This window comes from Pholcus phalangioides, unplaced genomic scaffold (assembly GCF_987345545.1).
Source record: "Pholcus phalangioides strain wild (caught in Gottingen) unplaced genomic scaffold, Ppha-v1.0 ptg000010l_1, whole genome shotgun sequence".
NCBI classification, from domain to species: domain Eukaryota; kingdom Metazoa; phylum Arthropoda; class Arachnida; order Araneae; family Pholcidae; genus Pholcus; species Pholcus phalangioides.
Genome location: NW_028301603.1, coordinates 21,282,732 through 21,302,025, shown reverse-complemented (window position 1 = coordinate 21,302,025; position 19,294 = coordinate 21,282,732). Strand labels below are relative to the sequence as shown.

Below are 19,294 nucleotides of genomic sequence, written 5' to 3'. Positions count from 1 at the left end.
TCTTTTTGCTCCGCGATTTAGATTCAGTTCCGGTTAAATTTCCTGTGGGAGTGGCCCTTCGCGGATACAGGATATATCCATTCCCTCTCCGGAAAAAGCTATCAATCACTTGCACTGTCATTCCCTTTTCAAACTGGCCAAATGGAAAACGATGCGATCGATTGCGATACACACGCAACTCACCGAATATCACGGTAAATATTATTTAATCCGGGGGTTCTTAACCTTAGGGGGTGTCTTTGGACAGAGTTCGGGGGGGGGGCGAGCTTGGGAGAGAAAACAACTGACACAATGTGTTTACCGGTGTCTTTACCAATGTATATATACCGGCGTGTTTCAACTATCCCGGTCCCCAAAAAAATTTCACCCAATCTATGTAACCGAAACATAATTCCAGTTTTTCGAGAGAAAAAAAAGTCTCCAAATTTTTTTAATGGTATAATTTCTACTTTTGCCATCAGCCACACACACACACACACACACACACAGTCTTCAAATTAAAATCTTCCTATCTATCTATCTTTTGCCGGTCCGCAAATAAATTTACCAATTCGTCAATTTCTCCATGTCATTTTCCATATTTATATTTTACCGGACAGCAAACTATTCCTACTTTTTACTTAATTTTCTTTTTGTTTTGATCCGCAAAAAATTCAACCACTTGTACATTTTTGACGGTCCGCAAATAATTTTTCATATTTATTTTTACCGGTCCGCAAATTGATATTTCGGGGGGGGGGGGGAGTTCACTTATCCCTTCGTTTTTTACGGATCCACCAGTTATTTCCCATATTTATTTTTTACCGATCCGCAGATTATTCTTTCGTTTATTTTTTTCCAGGTTCGCAAATAATTTTTCATATTTATTTTTCATTTGTCCGCAAATTATTCTTCCTTTTATATTTCAGTTTCGCAAATAATTTAACTCATTGATTCACTTTTTTACGATCCACAAGTTATCTTCTATATTTATTTTCTGCCTTTTTTTCCGTATATCATTTTTCCTTTTCATTTATTTTTTACCGGTTCACAAATAAGTTTACCTCTTTGCATATTTCATATTTTCGGTGGTCCGCAAATAATTTCTCATATTTATGGTCCGCAAAATTATTCTATTCTTTTTATATTTTATTTTTTTTTTACAGGGCCACAAATTGTTTCCTTCTTTCTATTTATCTTTTGCCTGTCCGTATAAATAATTGTTCATATTTATTTTTCACCGGTCTATAATGCTCCGAAGTTCGCTCCAGCAGTACCGTCTTAACGCATGGGCTCACCCGGGCACGGCCCGTGGGCCACAAAAGAAGGGGTGCCTCAGAAAAACGAGAAGTAGTTGAATGTTTCGAGAAGTTACCAGCTAGGACCTCAGAAAAACTACTTGGCCCGGAGGCCCATGATGCTCTTAAGACGTCCCTGCGCTGCAGTTGCTCGAACCTGTGTCGTGGTCACTTAAATGATCTGGTAATGTGTGCCGCTTTGTTCATTATTGAAAAGTTTGGTTTCAGATCACGGACCACATCATATGACACTGATGAGCTGCCCATGGGTTGAGCATGCATACTGTGGAACGCTTCCCAACCTTTTGGAGAGTGCAGGTCACTACATCTGCCGCAGGTCACTTAAGTAATCTGGATCAGCACCACAAGTCACTTAAGTAATCTGCAACAGTGCGTGATCATTTGCGTGATCTGCAAATGTGCCGTGAGTCAGTAAAGTGATCTAGAAATGTGTCGCTGAGTCCCCTTTAGTGATGTGAATGTGCTGCAGGTCACTTCTATGATCTTGAAATGTGCCGAGGGCCACTCTTAATTGAAGTAAGAATGTGACTTAAGTGATCTGGAACAGCACCCCAGGTCACTTAATTTATCTATGCCGCTGGTTATCTGAGAGTGGAATATTTCGTTCATTTTTTACAAAATTAGGTTTGAGGTCGTGAGCCCACATGAGATGACCCCGAGGGGCCACATATGGCCCTCAGACCATGGGTTGAGCATGTGGTGGAACAACAAAGATAGAAAAGGCATTCCCACACACACCCACATTAGTGCAAGTTATCCTTGTTCAATTTCGTGCTATCAATCGGTAACGTTATTCGATTTGAATTTAGCGCGTTAATTTCCAGAAACTCAATCAAACTAGAACTTGTGCTGACATCTATTCTCGTCAGACATTTAGAAATTTGAGTGTTTCTCCCATTTGCCGCTAGGTGACAGTAAAGACCCATAGCAAGATCATTTGTTTAGAGTTTTGATCTTTGATCAACAGATGACAGCAGCAATACTGTAATCGATTTCAATCAGGCTTCCCGGTTTTCTCAGTGCATAATCTGGTCAAAACATCGGAAAGACCAAAAACATGTTAGAGTATGGAAAATGACCAAGAAACACACGGTCACATAAAGTCATTATAAAACTTATTGAACAAAATCGTGTTGGCAACAGAAACGCAGTCATGAGTGGAGCGGGCCTCATGTAAACTATCTTCCTTTAGTTCCTGAATTCGAGAAGTTTTCATCAAACAAATAAACAAAATTAGGTGAGCTTATCCTCTTCGTGATTTATCGAGTGCTCAGAATTAATGAGTCGCTTCTCATTTCCTTAATCAGTGTTCATTATCCTCTGAATCCTAATGTTGTGAACAGGAAAAGATCTCGGTATAACGTTTTGGCATTCATAACGTCATTTTCAATGTCAGCTCGCTTATAACGTCCATTTTTGAAGATTCCTGCTCGCTCAGGAAGGTCCATGGACAAGTTTCGAGTGGGGGGAGGGGGTTGTGAGCTTGGATGAGAAAGCAATTAACTTATTTACTTAAGATGCCTTGCTGCCTTTGCTCGATTCGCAGCTGAAAATGTCTGCTTTCACTCCATTCCTCCTGACTCTGCAAGGAAGCCGTTGGCTGGAAGAGATCTCAACAACAGGATAAGTCTGACGTTCATTCATTCATTCATTGCATTCACTCCATTCAAAACTTAAGATGTCTGCTTTTGCTTCATTTGAAAATGCCTGCCACGGCTTCATTTGCAGCTGAAGATGTCAGCTTTTATCCGGACAAGGGAAGCTATCGTCTCACTCTCAAGAGTAAAATAATGTAGGGAAATTTTTGTCTGTCCTGTAACACACAAGATGATCCAATGAACCTCTGCAATAAGTCTCATCGCCCTTCATCTGTGGCTTGCGTTTGTGTAGAAAAAAAAGTGAAGAATTCCCCCTGGGTTAACTCGTTATTGTCAGTCATTTTTGTTTGCTCTCTATACTGAGGTCTGATCGTACATGTGTGTGGTTTGTAACAAATAAACATTGCTGAACATTAGATCAACTGAAAATATACCTTTTTCTATTTGTCACTAAATTTTTGACACCTCCAAAACAGCAATATGTCACCAACACTGATTTACAAATATGCCCACAGCCCCTTGAGTGATCTGTAACTGTGCCATGGTACACTTCAGCGATCTTCAACAGCGCTGTGACCTGCTGTGGTGCACTTAAGTTCTCTGAAACTGCTGCATGTTACTCAAGTAATCTCTTAGTGTGCTGCGAATCATTTGAGTGATCTAGGAATGTGCCATGGATACTGTAAGTGGTCTGAGAATGTGCCACTTGAGTGATGTGGAACTGCATCGTGGGTCACTTAAGTGATTTGGGAATATGCCACTGGCCACTCAAATGATATGAAACTGCTGCTTCAGCGGGTCACTTAAGTTGTGTCACTCTCAAATTCTTTTTGTTTATCCCAAGTTGACCGACAACAAAAGGAATAGATGTTAACATGTATCAACAAGTCGGGAGAAAATTGGCGTTTCCAATCATATCTCCAAGTTAATTGTGGTTGCTAAACCACTCAAGGCAGTAAAGCAATTGTACGCCACAAAATCACATGGGATAATGAATGCTGCAGGATGAAAGGGCGTCACCGGAATCGAATATGGATCCTGATCGCGAATGTCATCTGTCATCACTTACGAGCAATAGCTGTAAACACTCAGAAATAATTAGTTAAAAAAAAGCAGGACTTGCGGGAGGAACATCAAGCGGACAATGACTAGTTATACTATTCACATTACCACTAAAATACTTAGTTAAGTGAAAAACAGTTGGTTTAAATGATCAAACAGTTTGAACATGTGTTTGTATAAAAAAAAACAATCTCAAAAGTAAAAAACTGTTGCGTCACCAATCTCATTTCTGAATTCACATAATCATTAAAAGAAATATTTCAATTGTAAAACAAAATTGGCAACATACTTGGTAAACTGGCCAGGTTTATCCATCATGAGCCGAAGTCTGACAAGATGAATAAGCAAAGATTCTATTAATTTCCAATTGGAGGTCCACTTTCATCCACTAAATGGTAAAACATGCTTAAATTCAACATAACATTGATCGGCCGAAATAACTGATTACAATTCACTGATCATAAGCAGGCAAATATAAACGTACATTTTAAGATTCAAAAACCCAGATCTTATTGTGTATATCCTGCTGGAATCGGAATAACGTTATGAAGTTATCTGTTTATTATGGCGCTTAGTTCATTTTTACAAAATTAGCTTGGAGTTTGGAAGACTATATAGACCATAGGTTGGGCGCGTATGTCTTAGAATGAGTGAAATACCCTTCATAATGAATAAGTGATATTGATAAGTTGGTAGGCCTTCCTTATATTTCAACTGTCTTGATCTTTTTTCAGATTTTCTCCTCCTCCACAAGGAACGAAAAGTTAAGATGGATGACGTGAAGAAGAAGAGTAGTTCCATTTCGCGGGACGGGTCTCTGCTGGAAATGTTCTTGGAAATGGACAAGGCCATCAGTAATTCTCTGTGTCTGGCTTCGTCCCAGAATTCCAAGTTGGGCCATTTACGTCCTCACATGAAATGGCTGGAATATTCTTGTCACGGGCTCGTTTGGATTTCCGGTTGCATCATATGCCTCTGGTTCACAAGTAGCCGTTCGTGGAGAGCTTTCTTTCTAAATTTGATCATCGGTAATTTTTTTTCTTTTTTCAATATTCTTATCAATTATTATTAAAGTTATGTGCACTTTTTTCATTCTTGTTACGGACGAAATTATCTTGTTATAAAATGAAATTATAATGAATTTTTGTAAGGAAATAACAACATTTTATATGTCTTATGAACCGAGATATCTCGCCAAATATTCTTTCGGAGAATCTATTGAGATTATGATATCCAAAGTCCAAACTCTGGTTGACAAACAAAGTCTTGATATACGAACAAATCATTTGTCCAGTGTTTGCACATGGTGCCCATCACCCAGCTTGGGCTTTTCACATCTAAGAGCAACATATACAAACTGCAGCGATTTCAGAATCTCACCCTCAGGTGCTCCACTGGAGCACCAGAATTTTTCCGCCTTACCGATCTGCACAAAGATTTAAAGGCGTCCATGTATTCCCACATCAAGAAACTACTTTAAAAAACAAGGAAGGTTGTATCTCCAACACCTGAGAGTTATACCAACATGCTCCAATTATGATGCTCGCAAGTTTCCAAAACATTTAAGGCCTAAAAACATATGAAATACATGTCCGAATTTCAAAAAATGTGTGTCCACTTGTTGGACATTATATATATTTGTAAATATTCAAACATTCGTTCGTTCATCTTTCAGGCCACTGTAGTGGTAGAGTGGTCATAGTGACGGACTCGCACTTCCCGAGGTCCCAGGTTCGAACCCCACCGTCGCTACAGTGGTGATCGGCTGAAGTTGGTTTTCTGTGGTTTCCAACTTCGAAGCGCAAATGCAAGCTGAAAAGTCTCACCACAGAGAGCAACAGGCCTACAAACATTACAAGTATTCAGTCATTACACTGCACTTCTAAAATACAGATGGCAGCACTGAGAAAAATCAGAAAACACTAGATACACACTCGGACTGTTAGGTATACACATACTTACACTTCCGCACAACTCACTAGGTAGTAAATTGCCCATAGATGGCGATAGATCTGAGTTGTGCTCAGTTTGAAGAAAAGATGTTAAAACTTTCTGGATACACTCTTATTTTTGGGAACACTTTGATATCTCTCTGAGATAGGAAGCGGGATGTGTTCGGTCTTCAAAGGTCAGTCATTGGAGGAAAAAAATTGAGTTAGGTCATGTCCCATGTGTATGTTGGGAAAGCCTAGGAATAGCAATGGGGTATGAAAAGTTTGACTTTTTTCCTGTCTCTTCCTTTGTTAGAAGTATCTCGGAATAATGTTTATGAGGAGAAAATCTGATGATAAACAGTAGTAAACAGTCCTTATAAAGTTTAATTCTTGAAAAGATAGAAAAGCAAAAATGGGTGTTTTCAAAAACTTTGTTCACGCTATAGCAAATGCTTTCTACTTTTCAATTTGCTGTAAGCGAATGATTTTGAATCTTTACAACCACCTGCAAATCCCTCATTATAGTGAGATTCTCGTTATAAAGCCATACTTGTTATATGTATCAGACTTCTATTGTATTGAGAAAGATAAGCACCAGGCTCGTTCTCATCTTTTTTTTTAAATGTAATTATTGTGCATATGTGCCTCTTGTCTAAGAGGCAATGATACAGATTTCCATTGCTGCTCCAAATAATCTGTATTTAAATGCTTTTTCCTAGTAATCCAAAGTTTTTGCTTATCGAAACAAGTTCTGGTTTAATGCTCATCGATTGTATTTCCCAGTGTGCTTTATGTATATACATGTGTGTTGAAAACTTCATTAAATCAGTTTTTTTTCCTCCTGAAACTAGCACTGGTTTTAGACATCCTGATGGTTGCGGTTCTCAAAGCAAGTTTAAGAAGAAAGCGTCCCACCACAAACAAAGATGACATGTTTTTCACGATGGGTGTGGACAAGTTGTCATGTCCTTCTGGTCACACGTCCAGAGCCGTCATGATGTGTCTGATTCTGATAGAATGCACTCCGAGGCTGTATCTTCTGCACCTTCTCCTAGCCCTGTGGAGTGCGTGCACTTGCCTGTCCCGTGTCGTCATGGGAAGGCATTACTTGGGCGACGTTCTCGTTGGAGTCGTGCTGGGTTTCGTCGAGTACAAAGTAATGAATTTTGTATGGCTTGGTACGAGTAGCGCAAATTGGCTGTTGAGCATCTTTTACGATTCCGATGGTAAAGCTCTCGTCGATGACTTGTAGCATCAAGAGAAGAGCTCCGTAGTTTTTTATTTTTGTGTGTCCAAGCTGCTGAAATTTAGTGCGTTCAGTGGATAATCTGGTGACTAATAATATGAGGGGTGTAGCTCCGAAAACTGCCTCTTGATGTGATTGTTGAGCATGATACTGATAATTGTTGGCACATTTTTTTGTGTTTGAAACTGATTCATTGTTATTTTATTAATTCGAGTTATGATGTGCAGATTTCTCATATAGAGTATCGTAATCACTTTTTATCATTTGCTTTCATACTTTTTGTTATACATACAGTAGACACTTCTTAATGTGTACTATTAAGCAGTAATGTGTACTACAAGCCTAACACCTACACTCATGGTTTTTCATAACTGTAGCCAATTGATATGAAACAAACTCGGATACAAATAAGATGACCATACACCTCCCATTTTGTTTGGTGGGAGGAAAGAATAGCTGTCTGTTCCATTTTTTTAAAATTAGTTCAGGGTTCATAGTGACCTCAAAAACTCGACAAAGTGAAAAATGTTTTGGGAAAATGTGAAATCACAGGTGCCAATGCTTCCAATTCGCCTGGAAGCCTTCTGCATTTTTAGCTTTATTAAAATTTTCCAATCTTACTTTTTTCAGCTTCAAGGCATGCGAATAGGAGCTGGTCTTCCATTTAAAAATGTCTCTCTGCAGACCTACAACACAATACTGGCATAACATAAAAATTCACTGATTTCTATCTTAACTTCAGAAAATAGAAGACAGATGGCAGCATGAACAAGAAACAAGCACAACTCAACATAAATGCATTAGAGCCACACATACACTCAGAACACTCATTTTTCAGCGCGTGCCGATTCGTTAGAAATTCCGTATGGTTAAGTAGTAGTAGGTAACTAGATTCTTCTAATTTTTCATATCTTTATAGAAATACCCATAAAAATCCCTAAACTGTGTTTCACATAAATGAAAAAATCTCTCAAGAAAACTCCTCAGTTTTTGCAAACCTGGCTGATCATATTTCCTCTGGAAAAATATGGGAAATTCAAATTATAAATATGAGAAATCACGAAAAGTAAGCAAAGTTGCTAAGCATTGCTGAAATCACAAAAAAAAAATAGTGCTACTGTGCTGGACCTTTAACAAGGATTTTTGTTGCCCTGCCACTCTAAAACTGCCGCCCGAGGCAGTTGCTCCCTTCTAGGTTCTGCCCTGCTATTATGAATCACTGTGGATTGAAATGGGTTCTACTAATTCTATGACCGTAAAAGTCCCTCAAGAAAACTCAGTTCTTGCAAACCTAGCTGATCATATTTCCTCTTGACAGTTCCTTGTCTGACAGTAAAGTACCATGACCATGTATGTCCTAGGAAATGTGGGTCAAATGGTCACTCTCTCTTTACACACTTCCCAAAAAAAATCTCTGATTCTTCCTTTTATATTTTGTCACACAGTAACTAGTGATTTTTCAAGTTGAAATTGGCATCCATGGTTAAATAGGGCGCGGTAGCCCGGTCGATAAGATGCTCACCTAAAGTACCAAAGGATGTTTAGAGGTGTCGCGAGTTTGATACCCAGTTCGTCCTTGTCAGAAAACATTCCTGGCACAGGGGTACAACAAAAAACGGCGATTTGACCGCAGCAAAAATTGCTACCGCAGGGAGTCCCCCATCGAGGGGTTAGCGCACCAACCTCTCGATGAGTATGAAAAACAAGCCCGCCGTTCGGAATCGGCAATAAATTGTAGGTCCCGGTCTAATTAGCCCTCGTGTGCAGAAAATGACTGTGGTGCGACAAAAATGATCAATGATCAAATGGTTAAATATTTGATCAAAGTAGTGGAAATATGCAAATATTTTATAAAAGTGAAGGGAAAATTGTTTAGGGGGAGGGGACAAACTTGAAAACCATTTGTTAAGTTAAGATTTCAAATTATATTTCTTTCTCCAAGAGTTTTGGTCAGGGAATTTTCACTATTGGAAATTTTTTCCTATGTTATGATATACAGTCGAATCCCATTATAACGAACGCCAAGAGACCGGAGGAATCACTTCGTTAAAACAAAATTTCGTTATAAAGGAACTCCAGGTTATCTAGCGTTGTTCCTATGTAAACTTATTTGGGGGATTAGAGAAAAGTGTTCATTAAAACGAGATTTTCGCTATAACAGTATTCGTTAAAACGGGATTTGCTGTACTTTCGTCCATACTCTTTGAAACCAAAAAATAACATTATCCTTGGTTCCAATAAGTGTTTCTGTACATAATGGACACCTCCCTTTTGAAGCCTTGTTGCACAGTGCTTCTACATACTTTTCTATGCAGGGTGTCCCGGAACTCCACATACAAACTTGAAGGGGAGGTAGAAAACATTAGGAATCATAATCACACAGAAAAGCGTGATTGGAAATGGATGTGTGGTGCTGTACAGACATTTGGAAGTGGATGGATTGGGCATGTTGGTCCCGTTGCATGGCCCTCCCCAGATTTATCTCTTGATTTTTTCTCTGGGGTGCCTTGAAGGTTATTGTTTGTGAAACAACAGTAAATTTTTAGACATGGACTTGGTTGAATGAATCGCTATTGCTGCTGCTAGGATCCGCGAAATTTCTGGAATATTTGAAAATATTCAGCAATCCATGCAGTGGAGATGTCATGCATGCATCAATGCCAATGGGCAAAATTTTGAATACCACCTGTGATGCTTGTAACTATTATTGTACTCTTTTTTGGGTAATATAACGCTTTACACTGCTTTCTGTATTATGCCTTTATTACTTTAGTGTGCATTTCTGACCATGCTTTCCTATGTGATTATGATTCCTAACTATGTTCTTTACCTCCCCTCCAAGTTTATAGTTAGAGTTCTGGAACACTCAGTATATTAACCATCTCCAGCGTGGTTCAACCCCTTGGGGTAAAAAACTTGTATCCCTCATGGGACAGAGCCTATGCCACGACTGGCCTTACAGTATATTAACCATGCCCGAGTGGCACTGTGGTAAGATGCTTGTCTTCCACTATGAAGGTTACCGTCAAGGTTGAGAGGTTCGAGTCCAGGCATACAACATCAGAAACAAGTTCTTTACCTACCAAGCCTGGGGCAACCACTGACAGATGGTGCCTTCGTTTCCCACCCAACTTCACTGGTTGGAAATCACTGTGTGGCGATATATAACCGGAGTTGGTGTGTGGTAAAGTAGTATATTAACCAAAATTCCTTGAACAAAAATTTTGTTCCCATTTCTCTATGTTATCAAGAGGCTCCACTGTATATTTTTCCTATGACTGAGTGACCTTATTATATCATGTTTAAATCTGTCATGTAAATGCAGTGGTACCTTAACTGAAGTAATCGGATCTGTTGTAAAGCTGTTCTGGGCACTCATTTTAGAGAATAATTGTCAAGACTGAAATCGCTTTAGCCTAAGACTCCATACACTTGTGGTTATGTCATGTATTTGCTACTTTTATAATTTACATATTCAATTAGATCACTATAAACTGCTTTCTTTTCACGCCTTGTATACCATTTATATAATTGAAAGATGTAATGTGTCAAATATATGAAGATTACTTTTTTTGGTGAAATAATGAAAGTGTCTTTAAATTATATTGTGCCAAAGTCATGGCCTCCAAGAATTTGGGATGGGCAGAGCTTCAACCCAAGTGGCCCTGTGCGCAATTCTTATAATAATTTTTTTATGCACTGTAAATTCATTATAACAGGCCTGGGAAACATCTGACTGACGGAGGTTGGGCTATCAAAAATTTCTATCCTAATGGCTCTGTTCGAGGATGGGGAGGCAGGGGCATGGCCAAAATAGCTCTTTCATCAGCCTTGGCAAGAACAACTCAATATATGATAATCAATTTTAAAGAGTGTAGTTTCTAGAGTTCCTCTTCTCCGATTCCAATCAACTTGAGCAATATAATTTTCTCATTCAAAACAAAAACTACAGCCCACACCCATTAATGTGATCACATCGGAACTCATTGTTTCTGATAACAATGATAACTATATCCAAAAAAAGATCAGTTTGTGAAGTAGTGACCACATACATCTCGTATGGTAAGCAGGTATTTGTAAAATTTGACAACTGTTTTTTTCTCTCATATAGTTGGTTGCAAAATATTAAATTGTTTCTTTTTCTTTCTCTATTCTAAAACCAGACTCCCCTCGCTAAAATCCTGCATTTTTGTTATTCAGCCATTGCTATGATATTGGTCTGTTCCATTCTGTGCAAAAATGATAATACCTGAATGGTAACATTATCCATGATTCTAATAAGTATCATTGACTGTATATTTAATGCATCAGAATCGTTTTTTCCCCATTTTGAACGGAAAAACATCTATAGGAAAATCACACACATATAGGGTGTTCTATTAATGGACCGATAAACTCAGAGGGTTGTTAGTAGGCATGAAGGGGAATAAAAATTTCAATGGAACATGGCATCGCAAATCACGTTGAGAGGGTGAAAAACGCATGGAGGTTTTGACGTCACGCTGGAACGACAAAAAGTACAATGATAACTACAAAACGATTTATTTGATTAATTATTACAAGAGTTGTTGGAAGTGGCTGCTGCTGACGTCATTGCACAGTCTACAATGACGTAAAAACGATTCCCCGACGTGTGCTTGAAGATACCAGGTATGCTTTTGATGTCTGCCGCAGTGATGCCATTCCGTGCTATGAGATCCCCCGATGTGTCCACAGGCATTTCGCGCCGCTGCTTACTTCAGATATGGTGACCCAATGCATTCAGCAATCAACTGACATCCACCTTTCACCTCTTCTGAACTCATAGCCTGCATGCATTTGTCAGGATTTTCACCCTCTCAACGTGGTTTGCGACACCATGTTCCATTGCAATTTTTGTTCCTCCTGATGCCTAGAAACAACCCTCTGTGTTTGTCGTTCCATTAACAGAACACCCTGTATGTGTGAACATCAATATTAATGTGTAGTGCTAGGTCATACGTATGCTAGGAGTTGATCGTTCGATTTTTTAGGAACGTTTACTTTTGGGCAGGGTTGGTATACTTTCAGTATACTTAATTACGAAGCTATTTTGCAAAAAGTAATAAAAATTAGGTGAATATAATGCATTTAATGATGCATAAATAATGCAGATTAATTAACGATGATTTACGATATACAGGGTGAGTATAACTAAGGTTCTGATTTTAAAACACTGTAAAAAAAGAGCGATTGTCAGAATGACTTGAAAATTGACATAAATATTCCTGAAAAAATTCAATTTTATTTGATAAAGGGGAAAAAATACTTAAAAATGTAAAATTAATGGCATCATCCAACACGTGGGAAATTTGCTCGCAGAATGGAAACGATAGCCAGTCATGGGAAAATTATAACTTAATTATAGCATTGCAGGAGTCCATAATTCACGGAAACATCACAAAAAAAATGAAGTAATTGAACAAATAACTACAACTTACTCAAAAAATGTTAAATATGTTGTCCACCGCGTGTTCTGGCTATGAGGCTGAAAGCACAAATATTCTTGCTCAACAGCAGAATCGGAGTATGCCATGGTCATAATGTGGATGTGCTTGCAATTCAGCTTTATTAAACCAAACGCGCCCCCTTTCCCCCGTTCATATTCCTGAGGAACTTCTAACATATAGGGAATGTGCTGGAGATTACAATTCACCAAAGTTTGCAATCTGACCACTGTTTATAACATTTTGAGGTACCCCCACAGCCAGAAGTTGCAAGGGTTAAGGTGCATCCTGTCAAAATGGGTCTTCAGCAGCTGCTTTGCTGGTATTGCAATGTGCATCTTGATAGAAGTTCTATCCACACACTGATGCTGTGGAAGTGCCGAAATGATGTGGTTGCACAAAATAGATTATACTGCTGGCCAAGTACAGCATTGTCTACTTGCACATTTTGTACTTTTTTCTTTTGCGAAAGAAACGTCCATTGCTTCAGGAGTATCCATGCAAATTTTCAAGTCATTCCGATCAGTACTTATTGTATAGTTTTGGAATCAAAACTTAAATTATAATCACCCTGTATATAGCTGATTATTTTTCATAAATCTGTTACTACTATACAGTAGAACCTTGATTAACTGGGCTTAACAGTGTGTGTGTGAAATTATAAAAAAAACAACTATTGAATATATTAAGACTGGGAGATATACAGTAGGAGATGTGCTACTCCTTATGGGAATGAAAATGTATGTGAGGTAATGTAACAACTAGTACACTAGTCTTTGTCCTTTAAGGACAGCTGGTGTCTTTATTGGATTATAGGACCACCTGCCTCTAGCATGATGGTGTCACTACTGTAGCTGCTTCTTTGTGAAGGGAAAAAGAAACCCTGTGAGATAATACACCACTACATTTAGATGTGTGATGCAATCCTTATTCATGAATTTGCTAAAGATAGAGCATCAGAATGTAACCAAAGGTTAGAAAATGTTGTAAGAATGAGAAATTTTGGCTTTTATATATAACTTTAAATGACTAAGATACTTCATATGAAAAATATATATATATATTCTGGCCACTTTTATGGGACTTTTTGAAAAAAACCACTCATAAAATCTTGTCATTTTAAAGATATACCGTCAGAATGTACCCCCAAGGATATAAAATGAGGTAAAAATGAAACATTTTGGCTAATAATGAACAAATATGATATTTTTCAGGGAAAAAAATGATATTTAGGCCACTCTTATCTGATTTTTTGAAAAAAACCAAAGTGGTTTTTTTAAAAAAACCAGTTGGTTAAAACCAAGGTTTAAACCATGGTTTAAACCAACGTGGTTTAAACCAAACAACCCTGCTTTTGGGCAACACAAAGGTCACATCACATACCTCCATTTTTTTTACCTTTGCGGACCTGTTTTCTTTCTGTGTAGCAAGACAATTTGCCATTTGCAGCATTGGTAAGTTTTAGGCTTTTGCTGTGTGGAAGCCCTTTCACACATCACCGCTGTGGCGGTCAAGTGGTCATAATGACAGACTTGCATCATGAGGACCCGGGTTTCAACCCCACCAGTGCCACAGTGGTGGTTAGCTGAAAAAGGTTTTCTGTCGTTCTTAACTTATATTTAGCTCATATTTAAGGCACAAATATGAGCCGATCTCCCCATTAAAAAGTTTTGCTGCGAAGAGCAACAGGCATACAATGGTACAAATAATCAATCATTACACATCACTCACAATTTGAAATATAGATGGCAGCACTCAAAAAATCATATGCAACACTAGATATGCACTCAGACTGTTAGGTTCACAGAGTTTTGTTCTGAACCTAACAGACACTGCCATGAAACTGGGCTGGAAGGGATCTCTGCAACAGAATAAATCCGGTGGCAGAGAGTCCTGCATTCATTCAGCCTCGCATGCAAACCGCTTAGAGCAAAAATTGCTTATCACGCAAAAATCAGTGAAGTGAAACAGATCTTTACTGAATAAGCGATGTCGATAACACAGCCATTGTTTAAAATGTATTAATATAAATCCAGTCCATATTCTCGTGGCATGAATCGATTTTAGGAAAAAAATAGCACAACTACCATTTCCAATATTCGCTAGAAGCATGTGTGTTGAAATCAAATCTTTTTTTTTCTCACTCTATTTCTTTTTGCCTTGTGATTGAGTTACCTGGCGCATCATCCATACAGAGTTTTTTTTTTTTCACAAATGAAGTCGTTATCCTTCTCTTTGTGTCACAAAGTCTCTTGGTGTACCAAGAGTAGTTTAGACAAAACTGTTTGAATAGGTGCTGCAGGTGATCCAATTAAGGGGAAATTCCAAAAACACATATAGGGCTACTCTTCAAAACTGTTCGCCATACGTAATGAGTGAAAGCATATCAACTTAATCCAAGTATTGTGTTGGTCTCTGCTATCTATACAAAGGTTTTCAAGAGCTGACCGATGCGAAGCTGAATTCAGGAAAGGCAGAAAATTCAACTGGTATTGCGGGGAATCAAACCCACGTCCTCTCACTTGCTGGGTGAGCACCCTTGACCATGACACCATAAAGGCAATGAACATCAATCGTGTGTGCTGAACGGAACTATGCATGGACGGGCAGACCTAACTCAGGCCAAAGCTCACAACTGCTGACACTGCTACCAGATGGCAAGCTATCGCAGGCGCACACAAGCTCTAATTAAATATTGAGATTTGTTGGCTTTGTAGTCTATATATAGGGCACTACACAGTGATGGTCGGCTGAAGTTGGTTTTTTTTTTTCGGTTTTTCCCAATTTTAGGCATAAATGCAAGCCAATCTCCCTCTTAAAAAGTCCTGCCGCAAAGAGCAACATATCTACAATAATACAATTATTCAATCATTACACTTCACTTACAGTTAGAAAAACTGATGGCAGAGATGGCAGCACTATACATAACAAGCCTCGCACTGAAACAAACATTGCATCAGGTTCACAACATGGACACGCGCACACATTCCAACATGTACCAATTCATTAGAAGTTCTGCAGAGGAATGTGAGCAAGGTGCATGTGCAGTTTAGTAGTTGTCTGTTGTTGCATAATAGACTAGTGCATAGTTAATCTATGGCACTCACCTGGCAAAGTGAGAGGACGTGGGTTCGATTCAGTGGAAGGGTAGTTGATTTTTTTTGTTTCCTGAATTATTTATTATTAATTGTATTATTTTGTTTCCTGTTTCCTGCTATTTTCTTTGAATGCCCATTTAGAAGTACTTAATTGAAATTGTTTGAAATGTTAATTTTCGGTATTTACTTGGTTCTATTGTGATTTTCTCATTGCCAAACATTATTTGTATTTAGCATTTAATTTTTTTTATATACTGTTTGCACACGGATACAAAATAAGTTACATGAGAATTGGTATACACTGAATTTTTTTTTTTGTTATTATTCGTTGCACTAATTGTTTGCGATTGTGAGATGAAGTGCATGGAAACACATTAATGTATCTTTAGGTAATATAAAAAGGCCCCATAAAAGAATTTTCATGCTTAAAAATTAATGTTGGTAAAAGACTACATGTTAAGGTAAATGTGATAAATCAGAGATTATGCATATATAAATCACTGTATTTAGCACGTTTACCATAATATATGCCTCTCTAAAGGGCCGTTAGTCGAGTAGGGCAGAAGAGGGGTGTGGTGCTGAATCAGAAAGGGCACTGAATTTGCTGTTTTTCCATTCAAAATTATTTGGAGAGTGGCTGTCAAAATGAAAACTAGCCCTGTGCTAGATGAAGTTAATTTTCATTTCCAATTAGGGACCTGCATCTTGGCGCACATACTTTTGTTATCAAAGTAAACTGTTAAACAGATTGAATTACTACAAGTGTGTTTACCTCAAGTTATGACATTGTTCCTCCCCCCCCCCCCAATATTAATGCAGTGATGCCTCATAATACAACACCAATAGGTTGTCAAACTGCTGTGGAAATGTCAGTATGATGTCTATAATGGCTATATTACCTTTATTAGTAATGCAGTTGTAGGTGTGCTTATGGTTAGTCCAGAGGAATATTTGAGTATCGAATCGCATGACTGTTGTATACTGAGACATCGCTGTACTCTACCTATTTAATATGCCTTTTTATGAGCATTTGTTTGAGAAATGCAAAAATAGAGAAATCTTTTCTTTCTCCTTTTTTTCCCCCTCAAAGTTTTGGAAAGCAGTTGCTTTTATGCTAGAAAATATTTTTTTGCAGCTTTCTTACATATACAATATATTGATCTGTTATTTCATTACAAAAAATTATATTTGTTATTTTATTACAATTGGTAAATTTTGTTTAAATTTGTGTGTGTATAACTTTCATTTCTTAATAAGTATTTGAAGAGCTTTAAGTTTTCTTATTTGATTTTTGTCTTTTTTCGAAAATGGGAAAAATCTTGTTCATTAAATATTTGTTTGGAACATGCTTCAGAATGGTTCTTTTTGTAAAGAGTTGCAATTTTTTTCGAATAGCGGCAACTAATTTAGAAGAAAGGGACTCAATCTTCCAAACGAAAGGGTGTGATAAACGAGCCTGAGTGGATCACCCTACCAACCCTGTCCTCTCTCTCGAATCGTTTTATAGTTATGGTGGATAATCAATTTGGGGGGAAAATGCATCAAGGCCGAAAAAACTAAAATTTGTTACGGTTTCGAGAGACCTACATGCAAACTAAGCACATATTCAGAAAGAGCAGAAAAAATCCTATACGAGGCGACACATTTCCATCGAAATATGATGTATTAATACATCACTGAAATTAGCATTTTTCGAAGTGGACATTTAAGTACGTTTTGATGATTCGATTTTCCACTTCGCCAATCTCTCAACGCTTGTAGCTCGTTATTAAATACAGATACTGTATCCTGATGGAGGTGGTGTCACCGTATAGGATTCCTGCAAAATCGAACCGCCAATTCCGAATTTTCGTAGAATATCCATTTCAACAAACGCTATTTCCGTGATGTATTGCGAATAAAAGGTATATTCGAAGAGCTGTAGGTTCTTTCGAAAGATGGTTGAATGGACAAGTTTTTGGAAAATTTGACCGATTGTAGATGGAAGGGTGTTTGCGGAATTGGCTATCACAGGATTTGACAACAATTCGATTTTGAAGTTCGCCCCAATCTTTCGGCGTTTATAGCTCGCCAATAAATTGAGATATTTTGATGTAAAACTTGTCACCTTGTAGGATTTTTTTTTTTTTTTGCTCTTTCCAAATTTGTGTTTAGTTTGCATTTTTCAGAAACTTCACAAATCGGGGTTTTTTCCCAGACGACGCATTTTTCCCACCGTAGCTCGAGAAAGGTTCGAGATAGGACAGGGTTGGTAGGGTGTTTTATGTTCCATTTGGGCTCGTCTATCATACTCTTTCGTATCGCAGAATTTGGCCCTGTATCACGACAGTCGAATCCCGTTATAACGAACACCAAGAGACCGGAGAAATCACATCGTTGTAATGAAATTTCCCTATAAAGAAATTCCGTTGTTCCTATGCAATCTTATCTGGGGGGTTTAGAAAAGTGTTCGTTACAAAGAAATTTTCGCTATAACGGTATTCGTTAAAACGGGATTCGACTTTGTGCTCCGATTTGCTCCACCTCGCATCACCGAGCTATATGGAAAGTTTCTCTATAGCTCACTGCCTCTCGCATTCACGTGGTTGTCCTAATCTCGTTCGATCAACAGCAAGTGGGTGGAGTCAGCTATTGTTCACGTTTTGATAACAGGAGAAAAACTGTGTTTGACAGTGAAACAGGAGAAAAACTGAGTTTGAAATATAGTACGCCGCTTATCAGAATCACGGATGATAATATCATTTTTGTAAAGAGTGGAAAGGACAAATATTGCAAAAAAAAATCGTTAAAAATTAACTGACTTCTTATAATGTTATGTTTTTTTTCCGTCAAAATTTCAGTTAGTTTTTTTCACGCATTTTGAAGCTAATTGTTTGACCAAACTTTTTTTTTTTCCCTGTAAGTTATCGTTATCAGGCTGCAAGTCTACGTAGAAGCTGGAGGGTGTCCTCTCTCTCTTCTCCCCCCCCCCCCGTTGACCAACATTTCCGTACTCCGTGATAGGTCCGTGTTGTTTTTGCAATGGCCTTCCTGTAGTGAAAACAAATGTATGATGTCAAAAAAAAAAAAAGCTCTTTCCTTCAGTTCTTGATCAGTTGACCAGATTCAAATTTATTTTTCCGAGAGGCTTTCTCAAGGGATCTATGAATCGTATTGGACATTTTAAAAAAACACAGCAATTCGTGATACACATTAAATTAGACCAGCGATTCTCAACCAGTGCTCCGAGGAAATAAAGTAAATTTGAAGAAAAAAAAATTTCAAATAGAAATTATTTTTATTATTAAAAAAGTATTTTTTAATAATAAAAATAAATCAGTAACTTTTTAAGAAATAAAAAATAAGCCTACGGGGGGGCTCCGCCATAGAAATTCTATACCAAAAAGGGCTCCACGAATCAAGAAAGGTTGAAAACCGCTGAATTAGACTTCCATTCTACACCACCACGCGATAGCTGAATAACAAAAATGCAGGATTCACAAAAGAAAAAGTTCCGTTTCAGACTAAAATTTAAAAAAAGGGACGATTTTGAACATTTTGCAACTAATTATGTGCGAAAGGAAAGAGAGTTGTCCTGTTCAACCAAACGGGGT

General features: G+C 38.0%; 1 protein-coding gene across 1 annotated transcript; it reads left to right on the top strand.

The window, feature by feature from the left end:
- Positions 1-2,434: 2,434 nt before the first annotated feature.
- LOC149081104 (polyisoprenoid diphosphate/phosphate phosphohydrolase PLPP6-like) lies at positions 2,435-10,716 on the top strand. The gene is made up of 3 exons (XM_089237887.1): positions 2,435-2,535; positions 4,693-4,986; positions 6,744-10,716. Exons 2-3 carry the CDS (start codon positions 4,728-4,730, stop codon positions 7,142-7,144), a joined length of 660 nt encoding a protein of 219 aa, XP_089094013.1. The 5' UTR covers positions 2,435-2,535; positions 4,693-4,727; the 3' UTR covers positions 7,145-10,716.
- The last annotated feature ends 8,578 nt before the right edge of the window (positions 10,717-19,294 follow it).

Bases quoted from the DNA above. Each gene is read 5' to 3' on its own strand.
- LOC149081104 (XM_089237887.1), top strand. From the start codon at position 4,728: ATGGATGACGTGAAGAAGAAGAGTAGTTCCATTTCGCGGGACGGGTCT. The intron at 4,987-6,743 runs GTAATTTTTTTT...TCCTGAAACTAG, and splicing joins CTTTCTAAATTTGATCATCG to CACTGGTTTTAGACATCCTG.